We start from the raw sequence: 14,455 nt of genomic DNA on the forward strand, positions 1-14,455 counted from the left end.
GTTTTTATGCCAGTAACATGCTGTTTTGGTTACTATAGCTTCATAGTATAGTTTGAAGTTGGGTAGTATTATGCCTCCAACTTTATTTTTTTTGCTCAGGATTGCTTTGGTTATTCAGGGTCTTTTGTTGTTCCATATGAATGATAGGATTCTTTTTTCTATTTCTGTGAAGAATGTCATTGATATTTTGATGGAGATTGTATTTAATCTCTAGATCACTTTGGGTAGTGTTTTAGTCCGTTTAGTGTTGCTATAACAGAATTACCTTAGACTGGGTAATTTATAAAGAAGAGAGGTTTATTTGGCTTACGATTCTGGGACAGCTGCATCTGGCGTGGGCCTCAGGCTGCTTCTATTCATGGTAGAAAGTGGCAGGCAGCCGGCGGGTACAAGCAGATCACATGGCGACAGGAAGCAAGAGAGAGAAGGTGCCAGGTTCTTTTTAAGCAACGAGCTCTCACGGGAACTAATAGAGCAAGAACTCACTCATTAATCCCCCCTCCCCCAGGGAGAGCATTAATCTTTTCATGAAGGATCCGCCCCCATGACTCAATCAGTTTCCAACACTGCCACATTGGAGATCAAATTTCCACATGAGTTTTGGAGGGGACAACACATCCAAACTCCATCAGGTAATGTGGACATTTTCACAATGTTAATTCTTTCAATCCAAAAGCATGGAATGTCTTTCCATCTTTTTGTGTCCTTTTTAACTTCTTTCAGCAATGATTTGCAGTTCTTGTTGTGGAGATATTTCACATTCTTGGTTAACTTTATTCCCAGGTATTTTATTTTTTTGATGACTACTGTAAATAGGCTAGCTTTCTTGATTTCTTTTTCTGTTAGTTCATTGTTGGAGTATGAAAATGCTACTGACTTTTGCATGTTGATTTTGTATCCTCCAATTTTGCTGAAATTGTTTATCAACTCTAAGAGTTTTTTTGCTTTCCAGTTTTCGCAATTATGAATAAAGCTGCTATAAACTTCTGTGTGCAGGTTTTTGTGTGGAGATAAGTTTTTAACTTCTTTAGATAAATATCAAGGAGTGCAATTGCTTGATTATATAGGAAAGGTATGTTTAGTTTTCTAAGAAACTGCCCAGCTTTCCTCCATAGTGGCTGTACCATTTTGCATTTCCACCAGCACTGAATGAGAGTTTCTGTTGCTCCTTATCCTTACCAGTGTTTGGTGTTGTCAGTGATCCAGATATTAGCCACTGTAATAGGTGTGTAGTGGTATCTTCTTTTAATTAGCATTTCCCTGATGACATATAATGTAGAGCATCTTTTCATATGCATATTTGTTATCTATATATCTTCTTTGGTGAGGTGTCTGTTACAGTCTTTGGCTCATTTTTTAATTAGGTTGTTTCTCTATTGCTGTGTTTTAAGAGTTCTTTGTATATTTTAAATAGTCCTTTATCAGATATGTCTTTTGCAAATATTTTCTCCCAGTGTGTGGCTTGTCTTCTCATTCTCTTGACATTGTCTTTTGCAGAGCAAAAGTTTTTAATTTTAATTGATTTGAAATTAATTAATTAATTTACTTAATCAACTTAATCAACTAAATTAATTGATTTAATTTGAGTTCAACTCATCAATTATTTTTTTCATGGATCATGCCTTTGGTGTATCTAAAAGTCATTGCGCCATACCCAAGGTCATCTAGTTGTCTCCTATGTTATCTTCTAGGAGTTTTATAGTTTTTTCTTTTATACTTAGATCTATGATTTATTTTGAGTTAATTTTTTGTGAAGGATATAAGGTCTGTGTTCATGTTTTTTGCACATGGATGTGCAGTTGTTCAAGCACCATTTGTTGAAAAGACTGTCTTTGCTTCATTTTATTGCCTTTGCTCCTTTGTCAAAGATGAATTGACTATATTCATATGGTCTATTTCTGGGCTCTCTGTTCTGTTGCATTGATTTATTTGTCTTCTCTGTTGCCAATATTACACTGTCTTGATTACTGTAGTTTTATAGTAAGTCTTGAAGTGTCAGTCCTACAACTTTGTTCTTCTCCTCCACTACTATGTTGGCTATTCTGGATCTTTTGTCTTTCCATATAAACTTTAGAATCAGTTTGTGGATATCCGCAAAATAACCTGCTAGAATTTTGATTGGGATAACACTGAATCTATAGATCAAGTTGGGAAGAACTGACATCTTTATAATATTGATTCTTCCTGTTCATGAACATGGAAAATCTCTCCACTTATTTAGTTCTTTGATATATTTCATTAGAGTTTTATAGCTTGCCCTACATAGATCTTGTACATAATTTGTTAGATTTATACCTAAGTATTTCATTTTTGGGGGTGCTAGTGTCAATGGTATTGTGTTTCTAATTTCAAATTCCACTTGTTTATTACTAGTATATAGTAAAGCAATTGACTTCTGTATCCTTTTATCCTGCAACATTGCTATTATTGATTATTAGTTCTAGTAGTTTTTTGGTGAATTCTTTTGGATTTTCTGTGTAGACAATAATGTCATCTGTGAACAAAGACAGTTTTATTTCTTCCATCCTAATCTGAATGCTTTGTATTTCCTTTTCTTGTCTTATTGCACTAGCTAATACAATATTGAGAAGCAGTATTAACTTCCTTGTCTTGTTCCTGATCTTCATAGGGAAGCTTTGAGTTTCACACTATTAAGTATAATGGTAGATGTAGGTTTTTTGTACATATTCTTTATCAAATTGAGGAAATTCTCCTCTATTCCTTGTTTACTGAGAGGTTTTTTTGGCTTGTTTTTCTTTGTTTGTTTGCTTGTTTTTGTTTTTTTAATGTTTGTTTTTATCATGAATGTGTGTTGGATTTTGCCCAATGCTTTTTTTGCATCCATTGACGTGATCATATGACTTTTCTTCTTTAACCTGTTAATGTGATGAGTTCCATTAATTGACTTTCAGATGTTGAACTAGCCTTGCATACCTGGGATAAGGCCCACTTGATTGTGATGTATAGTTCTTTTTATACATTGTTGGATTTGATTTGCTAATATTTTGTAAAGGATTTTTACATCTATGTTCATGAAAGACATTGGTCTATAGTTTTCTTATAATGTCTTTGGTTTTGGTATCAGGGTAATGGTGGCCTCATAGAATAAGTTAGGAAGTATTCCTCTGCTTCTATCTTCTGATAGAGATGGTAGAGAACTGGTATCATTTCTTCTTTAAATGTTTGGTAGAATTCACCAGTGCACTCATTCTGAGCCTGGTGCTTTCTGTTTTGAAAGGTTATTAATTATTGATTCAATTTATTGAGTAGATATAAGCCTATTCAAAATATCTGTTTCCTCTTATGTAAGTTTTGGCAAATTGTGTCTTCCAAGGAATTGGTTCATTTCATCTAGGTTATCAAATTTGTGGACTTAGAGTTGTTCACAGTATTCCTTTATTCTTTTAATCTCCATAGAATTTGTAGTTATGTCCCCTCTTTCATTTCTGATGTTAGTAATTTGTGTCTTTTTTTTTTTTTTTCTTACTTAATGAAGGTAGGGGCTTATTGATTTTATTGATCATTTCAAAAAGCCAGCTTTCAGTTTTGCTGATTTTTCTCTGTTGATTTCCTGTTTGTTTCACTGATGTACACTATAATTTTTATTATTTCTTTTCTTCTGCTTAATTTGGATTTAATTTGCTCTTTTTATAGTTTCCTAAGGTGGGAGCTTAGATCATTGATTTTAGATTTTTTTCCTAATATATGCATTTAATGCTATAAATTTCTTCTAAGCACTGCTTTCTCTGCATCCCACAAATTTTAAGTTGTGTTTTCATTTTCATTTGATTCAAAATATTTTAAAATTTTTCTTGAGATTTCTTCTTTAATCTATGTGCTTACTTAGAAGTGTGTTGTTTAATTTAGATGCACTTTGGGATTTTCCAGAAATCTTTCTGTTGTTGATTTCTGGCTTAATTCCATTGTGGTGTGGAATCAGACGTTGTATGATTTCTAACCTCTTACATTTGTTAAGGTGTGATTTATGGCCCAGAATGTGGTCTCTTGGTGAATATTCTATGTGAACTTGAGAAAAATGTGTATTCTGCTGTTGTTGGATAAAGTAGTCTATAGATTTTGATTATATCAAATTGACTGATGGTGTTGTAGAGTTCAACTGTGTCCTTTCTGATTTTTCGTGTGCTGGGTCTGTCCATTTCTGATAAAGAGGCATTGAAGTCTCCAACTATTATAGTGGATTCATCTATTTCTCCTTGCATTTCTATTATTTTGTGCTTCGTGTAATTTGGCAGTCTGTAGTTAGGTATGTACACTAAGTATTGTTATGAATTCTTAAAGAATTGACCCCTTTATCATTATGTAACGTGCTTCTTTTTTCCTGATAACTTTCCTTGCTTTGCAGTCTGCTCTGTATAGAATTAATATAGCTACTCCTATTTTCTTTTGCTTAGTGTTAGCATGGTAGATATTTCTCTGTCCATTTACTTTTAATCTATATGTATATTTAAATATGTATATGTAAGTAGGTTTCTTGTAGCAACACAAATTGCTGGGTCTGTTTTTTGATCCATTCTGAAAATCTGTCTTTTATGACCATTTTGGACCATTGACATTTAAAGTGACTATTGATATAGTTGGATTAATATCTACCATATGTGTTACTGTGATTCCATTTTCTCTTCTTTCTTAGCATATCAATTATCCTTTTTTTTTTACCCCCACCCCCTTTTAAATGGTTGCCTTAGAGTTTGCAATACACATGTGCAACTAATCAAAGTCTGCTTTCAAATAACACTATATCACTTTACGGGTAGTGAGTACCTTATAATAACAAAATATGGTCTTGCATTGCATAAGAATGTTTTTGTCAATGATGGACTGCACATATGATGATAGTCCCATAAAACTATAATGTAGCCAAAAAATTCCTATTGCCTATTGATGTTGTAACCATCATAAAGGTGTAGCATGATGCATTACTCACATAGGAGTGATAGGCTGTATGATGTAGCCTAGGTGTGTAGTAGGCTATAGCATCTAGGTTTGTGTGGTATGCTCTATAATGTTCAGACAATAATGCCTAATGATCCATTCCTCAGAACATATCTCTGTTGTTAAGCAACACATCACTGTAATTCTAATTCTTCCCTTTTACCCCTTGTGTCATTGTCATTCATTTCTTTTATATGGAAACATACATAAGCGTATATGTAAATGTGTGTATATACACACATACATAAGATATATACATAAGCATACACTATCAAATACATTATTGGTATTATTATTTTGAACAAACTGTTGGATCAGTTAAGAATAAGAAAAAAAGATGTATTTTACCTTTACTTATTCCTTCTTTGATGCTTTACGTTCCTTATAGAGATCCAAGTTTGAACTATATCATCTTCCTGCTCTCTGTAGAACTTCCAGTATTTCTTGCAAGGCAGGTTCGTTGGCAACAAATTCTCTCAATTTTTGTTTGAGAAAGTCTTTATTTCTCCTTCACTTTTGAAGAATAATTTCATAGTGTATAAAATTCTAAGTTGTTGGATTTTTTTCTCTCAACACTTTAAATACTTCATTCTACTCTCTTCTTGTTGGCATGGTTTCCTAGAAGTTAGATATACAAGGCTACTTCAAAAAGTTTGTGGAAAAATAGAATTGAAAGGTAATATGAATCTTTCCACAAACTTTTTCAACTATCTTGTAATTCTTATCCTGTTACTCCATAGATAAGATTCCCCTCCCCCCCCCTCTGGCTTCCTTCAGCGTTTTTACTGAGAAAAATCTTTAATTTCTTGTGGTTTGAAAATGATGTGCCTAGGTGTAGTTTTTTTGGTATTTATCCTGCTTGGTGTTCTCTTAGCTTCCTGTATCTGTGGTTGGCATCTGATATGAATTTAGGGAGATTCTCAGTTATTATTGGTTCGTGTATTTCTTTTGTTCCTTTCTCTCTTTATTCTCCTTCTGATATTTACACCTTTTGTAGTTGTCCCACAGTTGTCGGACATTCTCTTTTGGTTTTTTGTTTTGTTTTGTTTTGTTTTTATTTCTTCTCTATACATTTCAGTGTTTAAAGTTTCTATTGAAATATCCTCATGCTCAGAGATGTTTTCCTTAGCCATGTCCAGCCTACTAATAAGTTCATCAAAGGCATTCTTCATTTCTTTCACAGTGTTCTTGGTCTCTAGCATTTCTTTTTGGTTCTTTCTTAGGATTTCCATCTCTCTGTTTACATTACCCAACTGTTCTTGCATGTTGTCTGCTTTATCTATTAGCTCCCTTAGCATATTAATCATAGTCGTTTTAAATTTCTGATCTGCTAATTCCAGCATCCCTGCCATGTGTGGTTTTGATGTTTGTTCTGTCTCTTCAAATTGTGTTTTTTGCCTTTTCGTGTGCCTTGTAATTTTTTCTTGACAGCCAGACGTGATATACCAGGTAAACGGAACTGCTGTAAATAGGCCTTTTGTGATATAATAGTAAGGTGTCAGGGGAGAGGAAGTATTTTATAGTCCTCAAGGCTCAGTGTTTTAGCAAGCCTATGCCTCTGGACTGTGAACTTCAATTCACAAGAGTTTGTCAAGTTTTTTTCTCCCAGCTTAGGTGAGATGGTATGCTAGAGCTGACTAGAGTTGGGTATTTCCCTTTCTCCATGTCAGGTTAGCCTCTGGTTAACAAGTGTCTTCTGAGGGCAGGCCTTATTAACAACAGAGTGCCTGGCATTTTTTCAGAATTGTTCCTTTTCCCATCTTCCTACTGGAAGCCTGAGGTAATTTTTCTTTGACATTTACTCTGAGAATTTGGTCAAACTCCTGGAGGAAAATCTTATAATATTGTTGGAGTACCCCATGACTGTGTCCCTCTGAGCTTTTAACTCTCAGACTTGTCTGTACTGAGCCTCCAGCCATGCATCAATTACAGTTCAGGTTTTCCTGACCCGGCATTAGTTCCTGTGGCAGTTTCCACTTCTGGTAAGCTGTAACTCCCTCTTTTTACCTGTCTATCTTTCCAGTCTTGGGGGCAGCAAGTTTCCCTGTGTCCTCTCCTCTCTTAGAAGAAGAGCTGTAGATTTTTAAGTCTTTCAGCTTTTTACTTGTTAGGATGGAGAAATGACTTCCAAGCTCCTTACATGTGGAACTGGAAACCAGAAACCCAAAAACTACTTTTTAAAAAAAGATTAAATAGGTTTTTAATTTCTTTAAATCAGCAGAACCCTCAATTTTTTACCCAAATGAAGTTTTCTGTAGGTGCCCCAATACATGAAAAAATGTTAAATCTGAGCTGCTGGGGTCAAAGGAAGGGGGAAAGGTTGCAGTGATCCAGGAGCCATTGGCTTGACCTACCCTTGATCACCCCCAAATATCCAGAGAACCTAGTTTTGTATAGTGCTCTAAATTATTTATTTAGAGATAAAATTTAGTTTATTTTTCCCTGGTTTTTCCTAATTATGTATTTTAAATTTTTGCTGTCTACCTGACAGTCATACAGTATAATTGAAATATAGCTTGCATGCTATTTGTAAGGTAGTTTATACTTGAAATTGACTGTTAAAAATAAAAGTAGAGAGGATTAGGGATATTGTTGAAACTACAGCTGCTTTCTTAACACTTGTCTCATTCAGCAGCTCACCTTCAATTCATTTCACCGGTCTTGGATTCCAAACCTCCATTGTATTAGAATTTTTTTAATATCTAGCCTCTTCATCACAAGTTTCTAGAAGAGGGATTTGGATAAATGGAAAGCGTTCAAGTCACCTCTTAGTTTCCTTTGTTGTAACACAGGAGTTCTTCAGCAGAAGTGCCTCTAGATGGTACTTGAGATGACTGGTGCTCTTTCTTCCCCATCCTTACCCCCTCTCCCACTCCACTTTCTCCCAGAACCTTTTACTTCTCATTTTCTTTCTCTGTTTTTTTCCATTTTAATTATTTCCTTTCTTCTCATCTTATTTCTGTGCCCTTCACCCCTTCCCCTAATCTTTTCCTTCTTTCCTTTTCTCTTTTCTCTCAGGTCAGCAAGTGGCTCATATTTTTATTGCATGGCCCTCCTAATTAACGTTAGGACCAAAGAACAGCTGATTCCTACTCTGCTTTGATCCACCTATACTGTTAAGTGACATTTAAAGTCATCTGGGGGAAACCAGCTAACTTATTTAATGGTAGAATGTTTTCTTGTATCTGAAGTCAAATAGTACAACAATAAACAATCGCCTATAGTCACCTTTTTCTCTCCATTAGGCTGCTTCCCTAAAGGATAAGTGGGGTTTGGGTTACAAACCAAGTTATAGCCGATCAAAAAGCATTTCTGCTTCAGGAAGACCACCTTTTAAGCGAATGGAAAGGGCAAGGTAATATATATTTCAACCAATGAAACAAGTAATAAAATTGCTGACTCTTTTACCAATGTCCACTACTTTTTTATTGTGCTCTAACTGGGGAAATAATAAAATTAAGATAGCAAAAATGGACTTTATTACTAAAACAACAATAATAGTGAATACTGGTAAATTTAGAAGTTTATTTGAGGAATTCCTTTATAACATTTATACCACAATGCAGCCTGTGCTTTTTAGTAATGAAATACACTGTTATTTAGATGTTTTATATGTAAACTTATAGACTATCCAAAGAAATTAAAATGCATATATTAATAGCTGCTGCTCTAAATTTGCCAATTTAGAAAAGGTATGATTGCACATATATTTAGTATTTGAAAATGTTGATGTTTTATGTATTATTGAAGTAAAATACTGTTTTAGTAGTAAATCAGCACTATAAAGTAAGAAGTATAAATTCTTTATGTGGTTTAGTTTTAGGAAATCTTGTGAGTCAATAAAAATATTGAGTCTCTTTTACGGGATACTAAAGGTTAAAAACTGAAATGCTGAAAGTTCTCCCCTTTGATAAGGTAAATATTTAAAAATAGAATGTTAATGCCATTAATCAGACTTTTATAAAGTCCAGGTATATTTTTTTTAAATATGAATATTAGTGTTTTATAACTTTATATTTTACTTACAGTTCTCGTGTAGGAGAAACTGAAGAGCTCCCAGAAATTCGTGTGGATGCAGCATCTCCTGGACCCAGAGTAACTTTTAATATCCAGGATACAGTAAGAGAGATATTATTTGTTAGAGATATACATTGCAAAATAGTTTTTACGAATTATGAAATTATAGTATTATACAATTTCAAAATACTGATTCGTGCTTATAATGAAAGATGTGGATTGTGATGGTTAAGTGTCTGAATATTACCAACTAGTGAGGCACTGTCACCATGCCGTCATTTGAGAGCCATGCTGCACAGCAAGTACCATTCAGTTTTATACTGGAAAATTCACATACCAACATATTTCCACATGAATAAAGAGAATATTTTGAAATCTTAGGATATGGGTGATTTTTACATGCATCATAAAGACTATAACTGCTTGCTCTTAGAATCTTTTTTATTGAGTAATTTTTCTTTCAATTAACAATCCACATCAAACCATGTCTTTTATACAGGTATAAATGTGGAATATTTATACATATTTATATATTTTAGTTCTATATATATAGACAGATACTATGGATAGATAGAAGCAGAATTCAGAAAGGTGAACTTCAAAGTTGTATTCTAATTCCATAGCATGTTAAAATTTATGTTAAAATATTTGTTTTGTTTTTTGTGTATTTGTTTACTTCTGAAACATTGTTTTTTATTTTTCATGCGTTTTAAAATTTTTCTTATTATTTTAATTAAGTTGAAAAACACAGTTTGGGGAAGTACACCACAATCCAGCTGTCCTGGGGAAGGGTATTTTCAGGTACTTATAAGAAAAACATAAATCTTGCTTCAAAACTAATTAACTACCTTGAAAATCTTCTTTCAAAATGTCTTCCTCTCATTTCAAACTAAATTCAGACATCAGAAACATTTTACATAAAGCTTTAAGGTTCTTTGAATTCTTTTTCATCATATATATTTCATAAGTTCTTGCATGCATATATTTTAGTTTTATACTTCTATATAATTTAATATTAATTATTTTAAACTTCAAAATTAAAAGACTAAATCCGCTTATCAAATCAACTCAACCAAATCATAAGCCAAAAACTACAATTTATTAGTTATTTGCTAATTCCTAAATTAATCTCTTTCCTTACATTCAACTACAAATTGAATCTTTTCAAAAACAAAGATTAGTTAACTAGTTCAAACTAGAACCGAACCCAACTCAGAACAACAAATTAATCACTGAATGTTATTTCTTTTGAGTCACTGGTATACACTGGTATTAAAGAGCATTTATAAAATTACCCATTTTAAAAATTATTCTCATGTTCAAAACAGTGTGGAAAATGGTACTACACAATCACTTATAAATAGAATTAACATTTTTATAAGGCAAATATTTTCCCTAAATACAGGATATCTTCACAAAGTTCATGAAAAATGCATGTTATGAAAAAATTATGCATGATTTCAAAAGTTTTTTGCACCAAAATAAACTTGTACTAACTTGTTATGCTATGAACAGGATCTAGTTTGAGACACTAAGAAGGATAAAATAAGACATCAGATTGAAAATAGCTCCTATCAGAGCAACATGAATTCTGCTAAAATTGAAGCAAGAACAAACATCAAATTGATGATGAAGCTTGGGTGGAAGAATGGTGAAATATTGATGCTTTACAAAAGTTTATGGGGACAATGCCCCAAGGAAATCAGCAGTTTACCAATGGATAACTTCTTTTAAGAAGGGACAAGACAAGACTATGTTGAAGATGAAACCCCAAGCCCACAGCAGCAGACCATCCACATCAATTTGCAAGGAAAAAATTAATCTTGTTCCTGCCTAATTGAAAAGGACTGACGACTAACAGCAGAAACAATAGTTAACACCATAGACATCTCAGTTAGTTGAGCTTACACAATTCTGACTGAAAAATTACAGTTGAGCAAACTTCTGCTGGATGCAACAGATCAGCTGCAGACAAGAGGAGAGCTTTCAATAGAAGTTTAAAACAAGTGAGATCGAGATCCTGAAGCATTTCTTCAAAGAATTGTAACAGGAGATGAAACATGGCTTTATCAGTATGATCCTGAAGACAAAACACAAAGCCATGGCTACCAAGAGGTGGAAGTGGTCCAGTCGTAGCAAAAGTAGACCAGTCAAGAGCAAAGGTCATGGCAACTGTTTGTGGGATGCTCAAGGCATTTTGCTTGTTCACTTTCTGGAGGGTCAAAGAATGTTAACATCTGCTTATTATAAAAGTGTTTTGAGAAAGTTAGCTAAAGTTTTAGCAGAAAAATGCCAAGGAAAGCATGACCAGAGAAGTCCTTCTCCACCACAACAATACTCCTGCTCATTCCTCTCATCTAACAAGGGCAATTTTGTGAGAGTTTCAGTGGGAAATCATTGGGCATCCACCTTACAGTCCTGATTTGGCTTCTTCTGATGGCTTTTTGTTTCCTAATCTTAAAAAATCTTTAAAGGGCACCCATTTTTCTTCGGTTAATAATGTAAATAAGACTGAATTGAAATGGTTACATTCCCAGGACCCTCAGCTCTTTGGGGATGGACTAAATGGCTAATATCATCACTTACAAAAGTATCTTGAACTCAGTGGAACTTATGTTGAGATATAACATTTATTTGTTTTATTTTTATCTTTTAATTCCATTTTTCCATGAACTTTTTGAAGCCCCCTTATATAAGCCATTAAAGTAAAAATGAATTTAAAGATTTCATATAGCAGGGATATAAATCATTACCTAGAATTTTTCTGACAAGTTATATTTAAAAATTGGTACTTATTCCAAATATATTTTATTTCCCTTTCCTCACTCTTTCAAGATCAAGTCTTAACATATGGGTATATCCCATAGTTGTACTGAATTCAGTCAAACTGGATTTTGTTTTAGAACTGCTAGATTGTAATACAGTGAGCTTGACAAACATGTCCCTTTTTTTCTAGAAAACAAAACCTAGAAAGAAATCATTTATGTGACTGGAATGGATTCCACTAATTAGGTGCTTCTTAAAATATTTTAAGTGATTCAAGTCCTATTTTTAAATAGTAGTATACCCTGCTTTTAGAAAATGAAATGTAAAAATCATAAATTAGATGATATATATGAGATTACATATAAGATTTTCTAATCATAAATTAGAAAATAGATAATTAAGGCATAGTTAAATATAAAATACAAAACAGAGATAGTTATCTACATGAATTCTTTTCCCAATTTTAAAAATTGGGAGATGGTCTGACAAAATCTGATTTACTTGCTTACTCAGTGTCAAGTATATTAGATAAAATGAAGAACACCTGGATTTTACAAATGTTTGAAATTTTGGTTGTGGGATTTTACTATGTGTCTAATAGCCGAATCCAACAGTTTTTAATAATAAATTGAATTATCTTGTACATTACACTTTACAAAGGCTTATCATTCTCAAATGATATGCAAGCAATTTTGTGAAACTGAAAATTGAAATTAGGTCATAGGAAGTTTTATTGTTTTTTTAACCCACTCAAACATAGTGGCCTCCTGGTGAAATCCTGAGTTAATGACATGGTGTTTATACAAACTATTTACCTTAAAATACGACAAAAAAAAATTACATTCTTAAGTTTGATTGATTAATACATGTTTTATCACTCAATTAAACATCTTTCTTCAACCAGTGAGGGGCTCATTTTTTAAAGATGTATCCACAAAAAGCATTTTACAAGCATGATGAGATAACATCTCTACTGACACTGCATGTTCTTCCATCACTAATTGCTCTTGCCATTCTGATTTATAGTTGATCACGTTTCTTTTATTTTCATATGTTTATCTTCTGCTTTAAAGAATTACAGTGTGTAGTAATTGTTATGATATATGTTTATATAAAATTACACTCTGATCTTTAGTGTATCAGTAGTGTGACTTTCTAGTTTGGCCTATTTCCCTCCTTGGTGTGCCATTTTAAATGTTCATAAAACTGACTTTTCCTTCAGTTCAGAGTAAGGAAATTAAACTCGAAAAGAATTTTAAAATGTTTAAACTTATGTATTTTTTCTTTATCTTTTTTTAGTTGAGAAGAGACTTGAAATATGAATCTGATTCATGTTTTCTCTTTTTACAATTAGTTTCCAGAGGAGACAGAACTAGACCTTTTGTCAGTGACTATTGAAGGTCCATCCCATTACTCATCAAATAGTGAAGGATCATGTTCCGTGTTCAGTTCTCCCAAAACTCCAGGAGGCTTTTCACCAGGCATTCCTTTCCAACCTGAAGAGGGCCGACGAGATGACAGTTTGTCTTCCACCAGTGAAGATTCCGAGAAGGATGAAAAGGATGAAGACCATGAGAGGGAAAGATTTTATATTTACAGGAAACCCTCGTGAGTAACTTTTTGTTTTAAGATCCTTAGGTAGTATTTCAGAATCTAGTACTGAGCGTAAAGCATTATATATAACTTCATTTTTACAAAAAAAAAAAGAAAGAAAAGAAAACCTCTTAATGTGCCTAGCTTAAATAAGACTAAAAGACATATCCATGGTTTACTAATATAATTTGGTTCTATGTGGTATTATTTTTCTTTTTTCTTTTAAATTTAAATGGATTTATTCAAATCGCTTAACTTTAATTATTTATCCAAGATAATCTCTATCAAGGAAATGGAAATAAAGGTGTGGTTATGCATTAAAATAAAGGAGAGGGTTGTATTCCTCCCAGTATTAAAAATTAACAAATTGCAGGGAGACACATAATAGCGAAGTATAGTTAAGAAAAGCAGTAAAGAGACGTGGTTAGCAATGGATGAAAGATGTCAAAATTCTTGTAAGAAAGAAATAAGATGAGATGGTATTAATGAAATAAAAGACATACATGAAGGCTTACTCAGAATATGCCCTCAAGAGGAGCTTTAAGGCCCTTTGGGTGAACTGATCTACTTAAAACACCCTGAAGTAAGATTGTGACAATAATAGTAAGAGTTTCTCGTAATGATAATAATGAGAAAGTGGCTGAGCACAAGAGTAATAATTGAAAGTTGGTCTACAAGAAATTGTCCTCATCTTCAATCTTCTCCATTCTGAGTTGTAGGGATTCTTTCCTCCTTTTTCTAGATGGCAGCCACTAACCCTTGAATCCCATATATAAGCATATTTTGGTTATATATGGGATTATTCCCTCATTATTCCCTCATTTTTGGGGAGAACATCCTCAAATAACTTTCTAAGAAAAGTTGTTATGCAGGTCTTCTTTCTTCTTCTTCTTTTTTTTTTTTTTTTTTTTTAACTTTTTTAACTTTAATTCGAGGAACCTCCATACTGTTTTCCCTAGCTGCTACACCATTTTTTATTCCTACCAAGAGTGTACAAGGGTTCCAGTTTCTCCACATCCTTGCCGCACTTGTTGTCTTTTGAGTTTTTTGTTTTGTTTTGTTTTTTTTGTTTCATAATAGCCATCCTAACAAGTATGAGGTGATATCTCATTGTGGTTTTGATTTG

General features: G+C 33.2%; 1 protein-coding gene across 8 annotated transcripts in view; it reads left to right on the forward strand.

The window, feature by feature from the left end:
* The window catches only part of BLTP1 (bridge-like lipid transfer protein family member 1), a 221,537-nt gene that overhangs the window by 172,874 nt on the left and 34,208 nt on the right, over nt 1-14,455 (forward strand). For 7 of the 8 annotated variants that reach the window (XM_063107237.1, XM_063107240.1, XM_063107241.1 and 4 more), the window contains 4 exons: nt 8,199-8,308; nt 8,982-9,072; nt 9,709-9,771; nt 13,091-13,344. In XM_063107237.1, the coding sequence (XP_062963307.1) occupies nt 8,199-8,308; nt 8,982-9,072; nt 9,709-9,771; nt 13,091-13,344 (518 nt within the window). The remainder of the gene's footprint in view (nt 1-8,198; nt 8,309-8,981; nt 9,073-9,708; nt 9,772-13,090; nt 13,345-14,455) is intronic. The other variant, XM_063107239.1, reaches the window with a different exon arrangement.

The sequence above is a fragment of the Cynocephalus volans genome, chromosome 9, assembly GCF_027409185.1.
Source record: "Cynocephalus volans isolate mCynVol1 chromosome 9, mCynVol1.pri, whole genome shotgun sequence".
Classification (NCBI taxonomy): Eukaryota; Metazoa; Chordata; class Mammalia; order Dermoptera; family Cynocephalidae; genus Cynocephalus; species Cynocephalus volans.